At 38.1% G+C, this 20413-nt stretch overlaps 1 protein-coding gene across 11 annotated transcripts in view; it reads right to left on the bottom strand.

The window, feature by feature from the left end:
* Positions 1-4325: 4325 nt before the first annotated feature.
* The window catches only part of MYO9A (myosin IXA), a 271227-nt gene continuing 255139 nt past the window's right edge, over positions 4326-20413 (bottom strand). For all 11 annotated transcript variants that reach the window (XM_033439985.2, XM_033439989.2, XM_033439988.2 and 8 more), the window contains 3 exons: positions 9979-10181; positions 7798-7940; positions 4326-7118 (listed from right to left, as the gene is read on the bottom strand). In XM_033439985.2, the coding sequence (XP_033295876.2) occupies positions 6655-7118; positions 7798-7940; positions 9979-10181 (810 nt within the window). In that variant the 3' untranslated portion in view covers positions 4326-6654. The remainder of the gene's footprint in view (positions 7119-7797; positions 7941-9978; positions 10182-20413) is intronic.

Raw genomic sequence — 20413 nt, 5'->3', positions numbered from 1 at the left:
CAATTCTACATTGAGAAAGAGATTGGGATCTTCAGGAAGAAGTCTTGGAGAATTAGAGGAGGTACATAATCTGAATTATCTGCTGCCAACCTGGCATCCATAGCCCCGCCCACCCCGCCCCGCCCCTCTTAAGGTCTTGTCTTCATTGCAGAGATGCCAGGAGGTACATTTCCCAGGATCCCCTTCCCCTATGGTTTGCTAATGGAAGGGAGGCACTCACGTGAGATTTGTAAAGTAAATGAGGAGCCATTATTCTCTGGAGGCAGTTGCAGCCGTGTGTGTGGGAACACGGAGATTTCACAGCAGCCTTCTTTAGAGTTGCAGGAGCTTCCAGGCAAACTCTAGAGAACTTCAGAACTTTTGGTTCAGATCTGCTGGCTTTCTGGACCATCTGTGGGAGCTTTCTCTCATCTGTTTCCCCAGTTCTTCCAAAGTTTGTTAAGCCCCTAATACCTATATTAAGTCCTTCACACCTGAAATATACTAAGTGGCCTCTGTTTTCCTCCTAATACAGCTCTCAGTTGATCCCAAGATTTATTCAACCTTTTGCTGTAAATTGGCCCCATGAAACTCAAATGGGTTACAGCTCTGTTTCACTGCACTTAGGGCTCTTGCTAAGGGAGGGGATACTACGGAAACTCCCTTCAGCCCTCAACGCCAGAAATGTCTCTGGCTATGAAACACACAGGGGAAGACCCTGTGGTACTATCTGGGCCTTTCTTCTCAACTGCAGTTTTCAGACTTGTGAGACACTTATCCTCCTCCGCCCTTAAGGGAGTATTTAAAGGTAGGAAGGACAGAGAAAGGCTCAAAGATGCCAAGGAGCACCCATTCAAATTCATAAGTATAATCTGATAGGGGAAGCCAGATATTGCAGATGACTAGTCTGCATCTGGTGGACACCGCTGGTTTTCCCCACTAGGATGCAAGCTCCATGGGGGTGGGAGCTTTGATCACCAACGTACCTCCGCCACCTAGGACAGTGCCCGTGGGTGTGGGTGCTCAGTCAATACTTGTTGAATGAATGGCCACACAGAACTGAGAAGTGACATACTCCTCGGAGTCCGAGATGCCTCACAAGATTCAACAGACGTTACATGTGTCTTATCCATATTCATGGTTATGTCCCTGGCTCTAAGATGCTGTACTGCTATCCAATCTAGAAGACAGAACAAGTTTTTAAAAAGCAAAGCTCTAGTCTGCATCTCCTTACAGCTTTCTGCTCTTATCTTTATGATCAGAAAGGTTTGTTGTGGATCCAGCAATCACAGGGGCAACTTTTAAAAATGGCATTACTAGGTTTTATTTAGCCAATTAAGGAAATCTTAGTCCACTATTTTGTTGTAATGTGAATTTAATGCAAAATGTAAATGTAAACTTGATGTAAAAAGCAATGTGAAGGATGATCTCAGAATTTTAAAAATTGAATAAATTTGACATTAGGGGAAAATTGATCACAATTAATTTTTTTTCAATTCCACCTTAGACTTGGTTTGGCATTTGAGAACCCCTGATCTCATTCGGCCCTCTCATCCAAAATGTTAAGTGTGGGCACCTTTTGTTAGGTGCTGAGGATCTAAGAGTCAGCAAGATAGGCTCTTTTCTTGCCTTGGGAAGCTAACATCAAAGTTTTTTGATGCCACAAATACTGGGAGCTGTTGAGAACACAAGACATCTAAGCCAGTTCAAGGAGGAAGAGGACATTTCCAAGTAGAACTGCTTTTTACACTGAGACCTGAGAGTCAGTAAGAGTTATCCGGAGAAGTAAACCAGGGGGAGAGACCCCATTCCAGACAGAGGGCAAATGGCTTTCCCAAAGTCATGCAGTGCAGGGCAGAACAAAAAGGATACACTAGGGCCCTCTATTAGCAGCTATTGCTACTTCTTCATGGCCTTTTTGGTGAGGATCCTCAATGTAGATTTATTGCCTTCCCTGCCCGCCTACCTCTAAATCGATTAAATGAAGTCTTGACAGCTTAGCATCCATTACAGAAAACTCACAGCTTGAATATCACCTTCACTTGAACTCTACTGAGTTCCAATAATTACCACCTCTGTACTTTGAAAATTTGGGGGCTCAGCCCTTTCCTTAAAAAAAACATCACTTTAACAAAAATCATTGCTTTTCCTTGGGTTCAGGTTGGAGTGAGTTGGGGTGGGAGCCAGGATGGTCAGAAAACAAACCACACGTATTGCTGCTTCTGGAAGCTTTGTTCTTTAATGAGCCATGGAGTGATCTGTTCATCAAGCTGCTCTTGTGTAGCCATACAGTGCATATTTTGAGTGACACAAACTCTACTTTATACAAATGATGTCCCCCTCCCTCCCGCCAAAAAAAGATGAAAAAGAAAAAAAGGAAATCACAAAGTGCGTGTTGATTGCATCAGGAATGTAATCAGTTCTGTGGGTGAGACAAATCATTCTTCGTATAGAATTATTCTGTTAAACAGTAAAATGATATTATATTTCACAGGATATGTCCTTTTACAATACATAGTCTTTTATAAATTTACACTCAGCATACTTATAAATTACTTTCAATCCATTAAAATAATATAATACTAATCTGTAGTGCACACCTTTCCCTTAGTAAACACAATTACTTGCTCAAAAGGTGCAACTTTTATATGACCTAACAGGGCTGATAAATAGGCATTAAGTATGGATGGAGAGCAAGGTAATAGACCCCTTGGTGGGGCTTTTGAAAACAGTTTCAACCAAGAGACCAACAAGACCTAAAAGACCCACCTCCACAATCACTGTTTTGCCCTTTACCACCAAATCAAATGTGGGAGTGGTTCCAGAGAAAAGTGGTTAATAGTATTTTAGGGGCACAGACAGAGGACTCCCACAAATACCAAGGAATTTTACTACAAGGCTAGCGTGGTTTTGGGGTACAGTGCCAACTGTCACAAAATTATGGGCAGACAAACACATCTGTCAACACAGAATGATGTTGTCCAGCTCCCCACCAAGGGGGAGAAAATAGGGAGAGAGAAGGATGAGCAAAGCCGTCTGGACTTTGTTTCTTCTTAAAACTCTCTTAGCTTTAAACACATCCTGAGAATACTTTCTTCTCTCTGGTTCACCAAAGTGCTTGTGAAAGGTACACATTCATTATAGTTAAAAAACCATGGCCCACAGGCACTAAAGTGGGCCTGCAGAACCTTGCTGGACCTCCTCTCTTCAGCATGCTTCTGGAACCCTGTCTTTGACAGTGAAAACAATCCTATTGTTGTGATGGAAGACAGAAATCTCCACTAACCCCCCAGCAAGGTAAGAGCTGTAGCTGGTTTCCAAAGCATGAGAAGGTGGGGCTCTTGTATCCCACCCGCTAACCCCAGGTCCCTCTGCCTCTACAAGGCTCATACTGAGCTGTATCTCCTTTGTCTTTCAGAAGCCAAGAGTGGCAAAATAATTAAAATGGCAGGAAGTATAAAGCACATTACAAACTCAGCATGTCACCTTCCTAAATCCTTCCTGTATTTGCTTCACTTTGTGATACACAATGCACACTTCTCTGCTTCCATTACATTTTCCATGATAAGGGATACGTTGGCTTTAATTGGGAGAATTAAAAATCCAGGCTGTGTTTGGGGCTGGGAACGTGTGATAAGAAGAGAATGCTCTGCATATTAGAGTATGGGCTTCAAATGAGGGGTTGCCCCACTGCTGCTATGCAGGGATTTCCTTTGAGGCATTTGAGATCAAAGAAAATGAGCAGAGAAGCAACAGTAAACACAAATTTGACACATACTAAGGTTAAATATCTCAATCATAAGTGATTGTAATGCAGCAGCGGTCCCCACCCTTTTTGGCACCAGGGACTGGTTTTATGGGAGACAACTTTTCCACAGACAGGGGGCGGGGGGTGGGGGGGGGGGAGGGGAGATGGTTCAGGCGATGATGCGAGCGATGGGGAGCGGCTGTAAATACAGATGAAGCTTCGTTCGCTCACCTGCCACTCACCTCCTGCTGTGCAGCCCAGTTCCTAACAGGCCCCGAGACCGGTACCGGTCTGCAGCCCAGGGATTGGGGACCCCTGGTAATACAGCATCGCCTTGTGGTAACATAACTTTAACCATGGGGAGGACCAGTTAAATCAAAGGGAAGGAGATACAGCACTTGGTTCTGACAGTATTTTAGAGTTATGGCTTCATCTCTTTCCCAGGCCAACAATGCCTGTTATGTTACGAGAACAACGGCTTGCTTTCCTTCAAAGGGAGGGTCCCACATTTGCTCTCCATTCTTATGATTGCATGGATCTCCCTACCCCCACCCTCCATTCTGGCAGCTTGTTAAATGACTAGAAATCCACAAATCTAGCAACTGAAAAACAAATATTTATTTAATTTTATCCAATTTCAGGTTTTAGGTCCCTGAGAAAAATTATAAAGTCTCTTAACATCCATCGCCTCGTTCCTATAAAGTGACCTACATGAGTAGTTTTTTAACTGCCAAAAACTTACTTTGCAAAACAACAGCAACAAAACAAAAACTCCACAAAGATTCAGAGGGGAGGCCACGTGCCAAGATGTGTTTCCCAGGCCATTTCCGTGGGCCAAAGAAAACTATTCAACAGGGCTAATCTCTTTTTTTTTTGTATGGTATTTAAACAATGTTCTGGAGCAAGTGGAGAGTAGTAGTTAGTGCCAGCTGAAAACCACCCTCCCAAGAATAATGGGACAGACTGTGCCGGGCACGGGGACTGGGGCACCCACGCTGACACACCATGCTGAGGGGTTGGGTTTTACTCTAGGAGACTCTCAAGTTCAGATTTTTAAAGGCTTTACCTTTGTTACTCCTCAGGACAGCATGAACAAGGTGGCAGATGTTTGCAGGATATAAAATCTAACATTTACTTACTAACCATCACCATTCTGGAGATTTAAAAAGACTCCTTTCCCGAGGTCATTTCTGAACCCAAACCAGAGAGAGGTAAGCCTCCTGCTACCTGTAGCTGCCACTCAGAATGATGTTCCATGTCTGGCCTCTGGGGCTCAACGATAACCAAGGAGGCAGTGGCATGAGGTTCAGTGTTGTGTAACAGGAGAGACTCTGCCTTGACAAAAGTCTTAATATTTCTATAACTTCACATCAAATAAGTATGAAAAGGAAGAATAACCAAAATTCAGGTTACAGATGGTAAAGGCTCTTTTTTAGAACAGTGCATGTGGTAGTTAGACAAGATGCATTTAGTAACTTTAAAAAAACATTTTCACATACTTATCTCAAGAAAGGGTATCATGTTTCATTTTCCATATATTATAAATAGGCAAAAACAGATTTCTAATCCCACAAATGCTAAGAAGCTTAAAATGCTTTCATAACTCAGGTATATGGAGACACCCAGTGGTGAGAAAAATGGTCTGACTTTTCCCTCAACCCAGGGATGAGTGGCTCTCACCATCACGTCCAATGGCCCCTAATCTGTGGGAAGAAATTCCATGGGGAGCAAGGTAGCATAAGGTTAAAAAGAAATATGCATACTATACATATATATATTTACAGTAAACTTCAGTAACCAGAATATTAACAAAAATAGCTTCAAGTAGTCCTTGATTTTTTTTTTTCTTCTATTTAATACTGATGGTCTGAGGAAAAGAAGATAAAAGTTAGATGGGTCATATTAAAAACTTTTCTCTTTTCTTTTTTGGCAGCTTTCTGTAACACTTATTCATGCAGTGCTGTGTGTGAATGTTTGGGGAGAAGTGATTAAATGGTCACATTATTTGTCTGAGCTCGTGGTGGAAATCCACCAGCAGATAAATAGGTTCATAAACCATCTTCTGTTTAATCTACACAAAGAGAAAAGCCTGGATGGATTAGCATGAAACCCTCACGTTTAGGGTTCACCAGGTCTCTGGGACATTTAAAAAATATTAGAGGAACCTGATCTTAGAATCAGGGGCTATAAGAACAGTATAGCTACTGAAATTTCGGGCCATGCAATATATTTGGCAGGAACTAACCAGGAGTTAAACCAGCATTGATTATTATGACATCAAACATCACCAAAAGCAAAACATGTATTCTCCTCTTCACTGTGTAACCACAGATGTCTGAGACATGCTCTGATGGCTTAATGGAGACAACTGCTTTTTCACTTTCCCCAGAATATAACATGGAGTGTTTTTCAAAAATCTTAAAATAGAGGGCTTAGGCTTTTTGTTTATAAATCCTTGGAAAAAAATTATATTCTACCCCAGCTCCTAACTATCCCAAAATAAACCCAAAGGATTTCACTTTCATGGTTAAGAAAGATTTATATGTTTTCTTCAAATGTCAGAAATCAGTGGGTCCCTCCAGCCCACAATGTCCCCCCAGTTCCACACTCACCTCTGGGAAGGGAAAAGAGGAGGGAGGAGAGGCAACTACAAAGACCTCCACAACTGACCCAAATCCCCAGGCCCTGGTTGCTTTGTTTAGTCAAATCTCTAGTCAAATACAGCAGCCAAGGCACAACTGGCACCATCCCTAGCAGGCTTCAAAGAGGCCTTTCCGCTTCGGCAGGAGGACCAGGAATTCAGCACACAAGGTCTTGGTTGTATGCTTGGGCGAGAGGCAGGACCACAATTAGGATGAATATTGTGGACCAGGTGATGAGGCCCCAAAGATGAGATGTAGCCATGAAGGGACAACACATCTGCCAGTTCAGACCATAAACTCATTATTTCCAAAGAGAGCTAGCTGTTGGGTAGAGCTGCAGTCTGGGTCCACAGTTTTCCTGCGGCCAGACACAACTGTCCCCTCTGGGGTCTCTTTGGTTTTCTGAGGTGAGTTTTTCACATTCTTTAATTTTTGTTTGCCCTTTTCAGGGTTGAAGGTTCCTCTGCTGATGAACTGAGGCTTGTCTTCTAGGGACTTGGTCTGGCCCAATGGCCCTTCCACTCCCAGGGCCTCGCCAGCTGAGGAAGCTCGGTAGAATGGAGATTTGGAATAAATTTGAAATCGTCTTCTGGTCCCATGAGAAGATGCAGTGCTAGACGAACATAAAGAAGAGACTGAAGAGTCCACTGAATCCAGTGAATCTTGCTGCTTTTTTAGCTGCTTCCGCAACTTGCCTGAAGGTTCAGACTTGCCAGCTGCCTTCAGGGAGATAAGGGCTAAGCTTCTCTCTAATGTAAGAAAGAGACCGAAGCTGTAAATGGCAGTTCCCTCTGAAACAAATCGTCGTGTGATGAAGAGGTGTCACTGTCCACATGTGAAAGTGGGTGGGCTAAGATCTGGAGGGTCCAGGTCGACCTACTTTGTGCACAGACACGACTCGAGAAGAGCTCACCACCCATTTCTACACCACCCATATCGTTTCAGAATCAACCCCAAGGAAGTCTGGAGTTGGACTATGGCATCAGAAGAGGCCTACAACCGTCCCTATCATTTAAAAAACTGCCAGGATATGCAGTCAATTCCACATCTCGCTGAAACACGCTAGGCAGTTAAAGACCGTGTTTGGTACAGTCCCATCTCACAGCAGGGCTCAGCTCCTGCTACCCACCCTTAGAAAATGGATCGTGGGTCAGTAAGACACAGAAACTGTGACTGTTGCCTTTTCTCTGTGGTAAATATAGAGAAAACATCAAACTGCAAAAAGTAACGCCTTACATTGAAGGCTTGGTCTGATGAACAATTTGTATAGAAGCTTCACAAAAGCGGTATATTTCAACTCTTTAGGACTTTGTCACTTTTTCATGTAAACTCAAGGCCTTCTTGAAAGGGACTTTGTCTTCACTTGGGAATCCTTATTCCTTCTTTGCAAAACAAATCTGGAGTCTTTGGTCTAACATGTTCATTTACCTGATTTCTCAGCGATGGCACCTTCAGACTCGATATTCAAATTTTCAGAGCTATCAGCAGTCCCTATGGAGGCCTCAGACTCAAGGGTTTCATCATCAGAGGCACGGGGTTCCAGTACAAGCATCTCAAAAGTTAGCTCTTCCCTGTAAGATACAATCAAGAAACGCAATATCATTTGATAAGAAACGGAAGGAAGACAACAGGAAAAAAGACCTTCCGTGAAAATCAGGAATTGAGGTAGCAAAAACAGTCACATTTCTTACTGTTCCTTTCCAGGGTGGTGATAAGGACCTGAAAGCACAGTCACAGTGAAGGCTAAAGACAGCAAAGCCTGGGACCTATAACAGGGCTAAGCATGAGGTAGAGAAAGATGCTGAAGCTATGAGACCTTCTGGTAAAATGAACTCTGGGCTGGTAATCTGGAGATGATTCTAAACTCACTCTAAACTCATTCATAATATATCAGGAAAGTACTTTTCCTCTCTTTGGACCTCAACTTTCTCATACACAAAACAAAGAGATTAAACTAGATAGTCTCTAGGATTCCTTCCAGCGCTTCAACTATTTTCTACAAAATTTTATTCGCTGGTTACAGACTATATCCTCTACCTTGACCAAGGAGAGACCTCTAGGTCTCCTAGATGAAGTAAAACACTGATTGACCTTTTCTGTCCTTTGAAGCCTTTGCCATCTCCACGTAAGAGTATTCTCTACTCCTCCTCATCAGTCACCCACCTACCTCTCAGTCATGCCCCCTCATTCCCTGACGTCTTTGGTACTTGGCTCCTAATCTCGCTTTCTCACTACTGCCTGACACCACCCTGATCTATTTCAATCCACATCTTTGTGAAAGCTCACATTAATACTCTAAAACCAAAGTTCCTTTACGTCTGCAACTCCTAACAACCTCTCCTCCACTTTATATAGGCAATTTTCTCCAATGGGCAGATCCTAGAGTTTGTCAATCCAATCCTCCACTCTGTCCACAATCTCCTTATCCTTCCAACTGTAACTCTGTTTTTCATCGAGTCTCCTCCCTTTCAGAGCCCTTGTAGCTTCTCTTCCACTCTACCTAGCTTTAAATTATTCACCCTTTAATATCTCCAACATCTAGCTTGAGATTCATGGACAATCTTTTCAAGGACAGTCTCACCAGCAACTCATTACTGCATTTACAACTGTCATAAGCAGTGTGCATTCATACCTCTAAGACTAGGCTCATACGTTTTCCTTTCTCTGGAAAGACTTTTCACCTTCCTAGAAAATTCCTATTCACCCTTCAATACTTCCAATACCATTTTCATCAAAGCTGAATTAGGTCCTCTTTTCAGATCATTTTTATATCAAATAGCTAGCCCCTGGTCAAAGTAGACCACTTTTGCCTTACCATGTTCAGCACACCTGAGCCCTAGCTGCCTTTTTTAGCTTGCCCAAATTCTAGATTCAATCCTGACAGGCAAAAAAGTACTTTAACAGACTCATAACCTCTCATGAATCAAGCTCTCAGACCTAGGATTCTGGGATCCTGGGAAATCAGGAACAAAAATCCCCTTAAAACATAAGAGTCATCATTGTCAACCAAAACCACTACACAGTACCTTCAGGGAGAACCATGGGATGTTCACATTATCCCAAAGATGTAGGGATACCCACTCCTGCTCCAGTGATGGTAGAGGTCACAGAGCGGCTTATGTGTCGCCTAAATTGCAACCAATTTACCTACCTAGCATCCCAGCACCCACTAGAGTTGCTGCCTTACCCTGACCAGCCAGGTGCTGGCCCCATGGCTATGTTGATCTTCAGATAATAACCTTCCTTTATGGAGTGCTGAATAAGCTTAGCCTGGGAATCCTTATTCCTTCTTTTTAAGACAAATCTGTTCACCAAGGCTGGTGACCTGTTAGGGATCTTGGCTAAGACTGACACACCCTGTCCCAGTCAACATCTCCAGAATCATCACTGTAGCAGCTTCAGTTTGGTCTCCCAGCTCACAGAGCAACCTTCCTTGAGGTGACAACTTTCACATTGCTACCTGAGTACAGGCAACATGTCTTTCTCATCTCCACATCCCCTATATCCCTAACCTAGTGCTTGACTCACAATAAGGAAGAATAAAAAAAGGACAGAAGGAAGGAAATGAAAACAGATAACTAGTCGCTCCCTTTCCCCCTGGAAACTCACTTTTCTTTCTGCAGGTTCTCAATCTGCTCAGTCAGGACTCTCTCCTCCTGCTGCATAGCTGCTTGCTGCTGTTCTGTGATGTCAGCCTCCAGCGCTGCCTCACTAGTCAAGGTCTCTTCTGGGACATCAGACATGGAGGGCAACCGAACTACAACAGGAGACGACGGGCATGGATAGTTTCCTCGACGAAGACGCCCCTTCCCCTGCAAAGAAAAATATATGTTAAAAGGTAAACTGAGTGACTGATCAGTTTTACTTGGCCCAGTTAGGATAACAAGTGTACTACTTCCATCACACCTGGTGAATGGTAGGAATAAGCAGAAACATTCTGTGAGACCTAAGATACTTAGTGAGATACCATCCATCGAACACATTTAGGTTACGCATTTTCTTGCAAGAGCACTGGAAAATGGGTACGTTGGTGGGTGGGAGTGTAAGAACACACTGTGTACTGAGACAAGATTCTTCTTTTAATCTAAGCTGCATCCCCTCCAAACTAAATATCCACACATGGCTATTTAAATTAATTAATTAAAATAAAATGGGGGGGTAACGGGGGGAGGGATAAATTGGGAGATTAGGATTGACACTACTATATGTAAAATAGATAACTAATAAGGACCTCCTGTATAGCACAGGGAACTCTACTCAATACTCCGTAATGGCCTGCATGGGAAAAGAATCTAAAAAAGTGGATATATGTATATGTATAACTGCTTCACTTTGCTGTACACCTGAAACTAACACAGTATTGTAAATCAACTATACTCCAAAAAAATTTTTTTAAAAATTAAATAGAAGTAAAAATTTAGTTCTGCGTTCACACTAGCCAGATTTCAAAAGCTCAACAGCCACAGGTGGCTAGTGACTACCATATTGAACAGTGCAGATTTAAAACATTTCCATCAACAAAGAAAGTTCTGATGGACAACACTGCTCTATAACTTTAACCTTGCAATATACAGTCTCTCTAGGAAGACTATAGAAACAGGTCCTAAAACTCAGTTTTATTTTTTTTAAAAAGTCATTTATATATTACAGGGTGTTAGTGAGAGATATTCTCTAAGAACAACTCAAGAAACTTCTTTCTTGAGATCAGAGGGGGAAAAAATCTCATTGTTTTAACTGGTTACCTTGCACAGAACTTTCACTTCTGATAATGGCAGACTAGGTATTTAAAATTAAACCTCCTGCTGAGAACAACTGGACCAAACATAAAAAACCCAAGATATTCTTGAAGGCACCAGAGAGCTAACAAGGTAGACCAAGATGAGGCTAGCCCAGCATTCAGGGCTAATTTAAATTTAAGAAGAGGTGGATGAGAGTCTGAGCAGAGTTTTGACAGACTACAGCAGGAGTCAGCAAATTATGGCCCCTGGGCCAAATCTGTCCTTGTGCCTGATTTTGTAAATAAAGCTTTACTGAAATGCCTTCATGCTCATTAATTCACGCACTGTCTATGGCTCTTCTGCAGAATAATGGTAGCACTGATGGCTGCAAGAGATTGTATGGTCCACAATGCCTCAAGTATTTACTCTCTGGTCCTTCACAGAAAAAGTCTGCCAACCTCTGGGGTAAGGAATAATAGTCCAGACCCAGGCAAGGGTGTGGGCTGCAGTGGGCTCCATTCCCATCCATGCCTGATGCTGGGACCCCTAAGGTTTGCATCCTAGATATAAGTGTAAGTTGAAATTATTACGGTCCTTGCAGATACTGAAGCCTAGCTTCAAGTCATTTGAATGGTTCAGAAAATTGTAATCCCTAAAATTGGATTAAAGTAACCCCAGTTTGCTAGTACCCTAGGACCTGGCAGAAGAAATAAAAACACTATCTGGAGGAACGTAACATCATCTCAGGTTTCAAAATATTTTTACAAATAATTTTAAAAAATACTATGTCTCACACACAACAAAAGGCAACCAAGCACAAAAGGAGACAAGACAATGTAAATGAAAACCAATAAAAACAACAGAAACCTCCAATGACACCAGATATTGTTGCTCTCAGAACAGACTTAAAATAGCCATGCTGAAGGAAAGAGATAGAAAGACACAGTTGAATTAGTGGACCAGAAGTTAGGTCAGAAGAAAATACAAAGAATCAAGCAGAGAAAACAAAACAAAACAAAAAATTTTCTAGAAAAATTGAGAAAAGTTGATAGAAGAACACAATAAAAAGATCTACCATATACAAAAAGATTACCAGGAGAGAAGAGAGATCCTGTAGAAGAAATAACAAAAAGATAATGGCAGAACATTTTTCAAAACTAATTAAAGATATCAACCTACTGACTAAAGAAAGCCTTTGACCTCTAGGAAAGATAAATAAAAAGAAGTCCATACCTAGAGACAGCTGCTAAAAATTAAAGGCAAGAGAAAATCGTGAAAGTAGTCACAAAAAAAAAGTTCCTGCCACAAAGAAGCAACTATTTGATTCAAAGTTTACTTTTCAATAGAAACAATGTAAGTCAGAAAACAATAAATGGTATTTTCAAAAGAGGAAAGGAAAAAGTAACTGCCAATATAGAATTCTATACAGCACAAAAACAAACTTCAAGAATGAAGTTGAAATAAAGACATTTTCAGACATACTAAGACAGGAAATCTGTCACCAGCAGATCTGCACAAAAGGAAGGGCAGACAGAAAATGACCCAAGAAGAAAAGTCAGGGAGGAAGAAATGAAGAGCAATGAAAACGGTAAATATGTAAGTCTAAAATAATTTGCATAAAACATAAGAATAATGTGTTGAATTTAAAATACACAGGGAATTAAAAACATAACAACAACATCAACTACATCATATAATAGCTAAAGCATATTAAAGTCCTTGCATTATCTGGGAAAAAAATAAAAGTACCAATTAACAGACTGTGATAAACCACAAATTTATGTTGTAATCTTTAGGTTGACTACTAAAAGAAGAGTAAAAAAGTATAAAACTTCAAAACTAACGAAGGAAAAAAATGGAATAATAGAAAGTAGCCAAAAGAAAAAGGCAAGAATGAACCAAAAAAGGAAAGAAAGAAAAGAAACATACGTCAGGTAAGAAAAATTAAAAGCACAAAATAAAATAGTAGATTTAAATCCAAATATATCAGTGATTACATTAAATTAAGTGCATTAAATGCTCTAGTTAAAATCTGAAGATTATCAGACTGTATTAAAAAAAGAAAACCCAACTATATTAAGTTTACAAAGCATGCATATAAAACATTCAGAATTCAGAAAGGCTAAAAGTAAAAAGGCTGGCGTAAAAGACTTACCATGTCAGCACAGAGAAAACAAGCATGTACACACCAATCAGTAAATTCATAGAACTGAACAACTTAATAAACATAAGTGATATAACAGACATACATAGAATTCACGATCTAACTACAGAATATTCATTACTTTAAAGCACATACAGCAAGACAATACATTTCCAAGGGTTCAAATCGTTTATCTGACCTTTAAATTAATTTAAAGTAAGTTTTCTGATAGTGCAGTTACAAAGAGAAAACTAAAAATCCCTATGTATGCAGAATTTAAGAAATAGACTTCTATGAATAAAGAAGATATGGTACATATATGAAATAATGCCATTTGCAGCAACATGGATGGACCTAGAGATTATCATACTAAGTGAAGTAAGTCAGAAAGAGAAAGACAAATACCATATGATATCACTTATATGTGGAATCTAAAATATGACACAAATGAACTTATCTACGAAACAGAAACAGACTCACAGACATAGAGAACAGACTTGTGGTTGTCAAGGTGGAAGGAGGTAAGGGAGAGATGGATTGGGAGTTTTGGATTAGCAGATGCAAACTATCAATATTATATATAGAATGGATAAACAACAAGGTCCTACTGTATAGCACAGGGAACTATATTCAATATCCTGTATAAACCATAATGGAAAAGAATATGAAAAGAATGTATATATATGTATAAATGAGTCACTCTGCTGTACAGCAGAAATTAACACAACATTGTAAATCAAATATACTTGAATAAAAAAAAAATAAGACTTCTAAAACACCCATAGCCCAGCCAAAGAAGAAATCACAATGAAAATTTTAAAATTCTTTGAACAGTAATATCAAAATCTATGGGATACAGTTTAACTCTGCCTATATTAAAGTTATAGCCTTATATGCATATATTAGAAAAAAAGAAAAGTTAAAAATTAAAGAGGTAAGTATCTATTTCAGGAAACTAGATAGAGAACAACAAAATAAACTCAAGGAGGAAAAAGAAAATAAACAGTAAATAAACATTAGAAAAAAGAGGACCAAAGCCAAAATGTAGCTCTTTGAAAAGACTAATAAAAGATTTTAAACTCTGGCAAAATTGGTAAGAGAAAAAGAATTTACAAATAACCAAAGACAGGAATGAAAATGGGACATCACTAAAAATCTAGTAGACATGAAAAGGATAAGAGGCTACTATGAACAACTTTATGTCAATAAATCTGAAATTTTATGCAAAGTAGAGAAATTTCTACAAAAATCCAAGTAATACTGTCAAAAAATAAAAAATGTGATTAATCTTATAAACTGAATCTATAAATAAAACCTTTACAGAGAGAAAACTGGAAGCCTACATGATTTCACTAGTAAACAAGAAGAAATAACACACAAATTCTTCCACAGAATTAAAAATAAGGGCTACTCTCCAACTCATTCTTAGAGGCCAGCATAAGCTTGATACCAAAACATAAGGACATTAAAAGGAAAGTCTATTATAGGACAATTTTCGTCATAAACAGGGGTGTAAAATTCTAAACAACATACTGTAAATCAAATCAAGCAATATATAAGGAGAATATTACATCATGACTAAGTTGGATTTATTGCACTAGTATAATGATTTAACATTCAGAAATTCACTCATTGTAAAATGTCATAACAATAAAATTAAAAAGTCTCATGCACACCTCAATACATGCAGTACAGGAATTTCATAAAATTCAATATTAAATCACAATTACAACTCTTAGAAAACCAGGAATAGAAGGGAATATATTTAATATCATCAAGCATCTATAAAAATTCTATAGCAAACATCATACTTAGTGGTAAAAGGCTGAAAGCTTTCCCTTTGAGACTGGGAACATGCCAAGAATGATCCCTATCACCACTTCCTTTCAACATAGCATTGAAGGTTCTAGCTAGCGTAAGAAAAAGAAATAAAAGGCAGAAGGATTATGAAAGAACAAATGAAACTATCATTATTCATGAACAATATGACTGTAGAGGTAGGAAATCCAAAGGAATGCACAGAAAAATTATTAGAATAAGTGGAAAAATACCAAAATCAATTGTATTTTTATTTAACAAGCAAAAAAGAGAAAACTAAAAGAGAATACAAAACTAAAAACTAAAAGAGAATATAAAAAATTTAAAATAACATTTATAATTGAATTAAAATTATTAAAATCCTAGTAACAATTCAAATAATTCAAAAGATGTGTAAGATATCTATATACAAAACTATAAAATAATTTTGAGAGGAACTAATGATCTACATGAATGGAGAGATATATCATGTTCACGGATGGGAACAATCAATATTGTAAAAATATCAATTCTCCCTAAAGTGATCTCTAAATTCAATGCAATCTCAATAAAAATCCCAAGACAATTTTTGTGAAGCTGATTCTATAATGTATATGGCAATACTGTATACAGAGCCAATAAGAGTCAAAACGCTATTGAAGAAGGAGGTAGGATGACTTGTTCTAGCAGATATTTTTAGAAAGCTATAGTAATTAAAATAGTGGTGTTGGTACAAAGTCAAAATAGAGAGCCTAGAAAGAGAGCCACACATATATAGACTCTTGATTGATCACAAAAGGGGAACTTCAGAGCAGTATGGAAAGGATGCTTTTTTAAATAAACAGTGCTGGAAAAACTGGATACCCATGTGGAAACATAAAGACCACTCCCTACACTATACCACATACAAAAATTTTTTCCAGGTGGATTATATATCTAAATATGAAAGGCAAAACAATAAAGCTTTTAGAAGATAATAAAGATTATCTTTATAACTTCAGGTAGTAAAAAACTTCTTAAACATGACCCTAAAAGTACTAGTCTAAAGGAAACGACTGGTAAGGTAGCCTACATTACAATTAAGAACATCGTGTTCATCAAAAGACACCTTTAAGTGTGGAAGAAGAAAGCTTCAACAGAAGTAACCAATAAAGGGTATGTATCCAGAATTCATAAAGAACTCCTACAGATCAGAGAAAGACAGACAACCCAATTAGAAAAATGGGCAAGAGTTCTGAACAGGTCCTTCACAAAAGAGCATATCCAAACTGCCAACATACTTACGAAAAGGTGCTTAAGCACATTAGAGTCACAACACAGAAATTTAAAATAAGGCCCCAATGATACATCCACTAAAATGGTTAAAATTAAGGAATCTGGCAATATAAGTGCTGGGGAGGAAGTGGAGCAATTGGGAACTCTCATACACTGCTAGTAAAGTACAACCATTTTGGAAAAGAAGTTTGGCATTATGTACTCAGGTTGAAGATATATATATCCTGTGACTCAGTAATTCCACTCCTATATAACCCCCACAAAAATACATGCATGTGTCCATCCAAACTACATATAACAGAATGTTCATAGCAACATTATTCATAATTCCCCCAAACACAAGCCAAATGCCCAGCAATACTAGAATGGATAAACTGTGGTATACATATAGACTGGAATACTATACAGTAACATATATGAGCTACAATGAAACACAATAATATGGATAAGTCTTACACACATAAGGTTGATGAAATAAGTCAGATATAAAATAATACCTATTATATGATTCCATTTATATAAAACTCAAAAACAGACAAAACAAAACTATAGTGCTCAGGGATACATACTTTAGTGGGAAAACAACAAAGAAAACAGAGTAACTCAAGTTATTGCTTACCTTTGGGGGAGAGAAAGGATTGCGATTGGAAAGAGAAAGAGAAGAGCTTCTGGGGGTGCTGGCAATGTTCTATTTCTTGACCTGAGGTTGGTATGTGGATGTTTACTTCATAATTCATTAAGATGCAGATGTATGTTTCTGTGCTTTTTTTTTTAATGTGTTGTATGTATTTCTCAACAAGTAAGAGCTCCTCTTCAAAGTTAACTATGCAAATATACTACTATCTTTTGAATAGAATGGGACAATAAAATGACAGATTTCTGAGTTGATTTTGGGAAGAAGAAAGGAAGACATGCCGTCTCAGAAACAGAAACTGCTGAGCTAGCCCAAATGGTAAGATGAAAGTAGAAGGTAGTTCTAAGGGCATTCAGACTGACTCTTCCAAGCTCACGCCCTCTAAAACATGCAACAGGATGAATAGTAGGAGGATGAAAAGACTGCTATTCCACTTTTAGTTCTGAGAGCAAGAAGTAAAGAATATGTTAAGAAAAAGGCCCTCAAAACAAAAGGTCAGTCTGCAAATTTAATAGAGGATAACTACGGAAAAGATAGCATTGTGGAATGGACGCAGAGAACAGGGTTTGGAGTTGGTATCAACACAGTGTTAAAGTCCATTATGACTGGTCAGAATTACATTATAAATTCCAAGACAGCTTCTTATTACATATCACTGTGACTATTTTAATGAAGCCAAATGAACAACTAAAACTTAATGTGATATAAAAGCCTCAGGGAGCTGGAAAAATCTGAGCTTACTCCTAGTATTCACTTCCCAGTATTCAATAAAAGAGCTGCCTTTGTTCGGCATTCATACCATCACCTGGCTGCCTAAAGTACTTCACTACGGGTTAGCTAAGAATTACTTAACAGAGCTGAAGAAAATCAAACTCCACAGGTCTGATCTCTCTTAAGATAGCATTAAATAAAGATTAAGGAAAAGCTGGAACCCCTACAGCCCAGAGTTCTCTTACAAGGTCAGAGAAAGTAAATTTTAAAGTTAATTACATAGAGCTTTTAGAAACATGGGAAACTGCTAATACTGTGTTAAAAACTGGACATAAACTGGTATACCATAGGTTCTTTTAAAATCTGCAAATATATAAAGGTATTTCCTGAGTGGAATAATATCCTTTATTCTCCATACTTTTCCATAGTAAGCATAATTTAGTTTTTTTAAATGGGATTTCTTTTTTTATAGCAACATTCACTATATATTCTCTTTCAGTGGTTTTATCCATAATTGTTTTTCTACCATCACTGCAAAAGTCAACAGAGTAAAAAAGGCAAATATTTTCTTCACATTATGATAAAAATATTTGACCTTGTGGACTCCCTGGAAAGAGTTAGCAGTTAACACTTTGAGAAGTGGTTTGTAGTATCCTTTGTTCATTTTCCACTAGGTCTCCTATTTATTTGTAGGGGCTTCTCCTCATTAACTAGGGAAAATCAGACTTTGTGATATGAGTTGTAAATATTTTCTTACTGTATATCATTTCCCTTTTGCCTTGCTTATGGTCATTTCTGTCATGCATTAATACTTGATAACTATGCCAATGAACCTATGAACTTTTCTTTTAATGGTTTTATATAATAGAAATACCTCCTCTACTCCAAGATCACAGTATATTTTTCTAACATAATAGGGATTTTATTGGTTTTGATTGATCACATAGTTCATGAACAATGTGTACCCAATTGTTAATATAAGTACTGAAAAACCTATAAAGCCATATTGTAATCCTTTTCTGAACAGTTATGCCAGTGACGTTCCAGCTTAAACTCTAGAGACAAATTATTCCTAAAATCAAGATTTCAACTACAATTATTTTCAAATGTTGATGAGTGTTAGGTCTAAAGTCCCACTTATCCACGATTTAATATACACAATATTCAAATTTCCAACCTCTCATTAACAAAGTTACTAGGAAAAGCTGGATTACCACTACCAAAGACATCACAGATAACACAGTTATCTGTCAGATAACTGTCAGTTATCTGACAGTTATCTCTGTCGTAACACAGTTACGACAGAGAGCCAAGATCAAGAAGCAATTTAAGACATTACTATGCTTTTGGAGAGTTAACTATTTTCAGTTTGTAAAGAAAAATAAACTAGCACTGATTTTACCCTTTCAAAATGGGAGAAGGTGGAATTCCCTTCTTCTTAAAAAACATATTTGTAACTGAACTCATAGAAACAGAGAGTAGATCGGTGGTTGCCAGGGGCTGGGGTGTGGGGGAAATGGGTGATAGTGGTCAAAGGGTATAAATTTCCAGTTACAAGATGAATAAATTCTGGGGATGTAATGTACAACATACTGACTGCAGTTAACAATACTGTATTATATGCTTAAAAGTTGCTAAGAGAGTAGATCTTAAATGTTGTTACCACCAAAAAAAAAAAAAAGAAATAAGTAACTATATGAAGTAATGGATGTGTTAAGTAACCTTACTGTGGTAATCATTTCATTATATATATATAATGATATATGATATAATGATATATGATATAATATATGATATATGATATATGATATAATGATATATATATAAATATATATATATATAAAATCATCACATTGTACACCTTAAATTTACACAATATTATATATCAACTATATCTCAATGTATATAATCTCAATATATATACTAGGAGAAAAAGAAAAACCAAAACACATGTTTTTGGAGATCTAAAAAAGTCACATTTAAAAAATTGATTAAAAAAATTCTACTGGATTGTACAAGAAGTACAATACAGGGCCCACTGACTTGATAAATTATATTAATGTAATCACACTTGGCTTCAGTTTCTCTGTTATCTTAAGGTGTTTTTAGTTTCTTTATTAGCTACTTCAGTCTGTTTTCCTTTTGCTCCCCTTTCCCCTTTTGTTCCTATTTTTTTCCCTAAAGATTTATCCTTTTCTGCCTCCTGTTACATATTGGTTTCAACTTTTGTAGGAAAGGTGTATCTGGTAACCTTCTTCATCGCCTCTTGGGCTCTTCCATAACTGCCCTTTCAGCTGAATTAAACTTCTTCTTAATGTTTTGGCAATGTGAAGTTGAAGAGGTGGAATGCTTTTGTGCCTGCAGGATACAGGGCAGTAAACAGCTCTGCAAAGCTAGGTTGCCTGAGCTGTAAGACATCCCTCTGTATCTGCAGGTTCTGCATTCTTGGATTCAACCAACTGCAGAATGAAAATATTTGAAAAAAATTTCCCTAAAATTCCAAAAAACAAAACTTGAATTTGCCACCATGCACTAACAACTATTTACATAGCATTACATAACAACTATTTACATTTACATTGAATTAGGCATGGTAAGTAATCTAGGGATGATTTAAAGTATGCAGGACACCTATCCTTCTCAAACTATTCCCAAAAACTGAAGAGGAAGAAATGCTTCTGAACTCTTTCTATGAGGTCAGCATCACCCTGATGTCAAAACCAAAGACACCACAAAAAAAAAGATAATTACAGGCCAATGTCACTG

This window comes from Orcinus orca, chromosome 2, assembly GCF_937001465.1.
Source record: "Orcinus orca chromosome 2, mOrcOrc1.1, whole genome shotgun sequence".
Taxonomy (NCBI): Eukaryota; Metazoa; Chordata; class Mammalia; order Artiodactyla; family Delphinidae; genus Orcinus; species Orcinus orca.
This window is presented reverse-complemented; position numbering and strand designations above follow the sequence as displayed.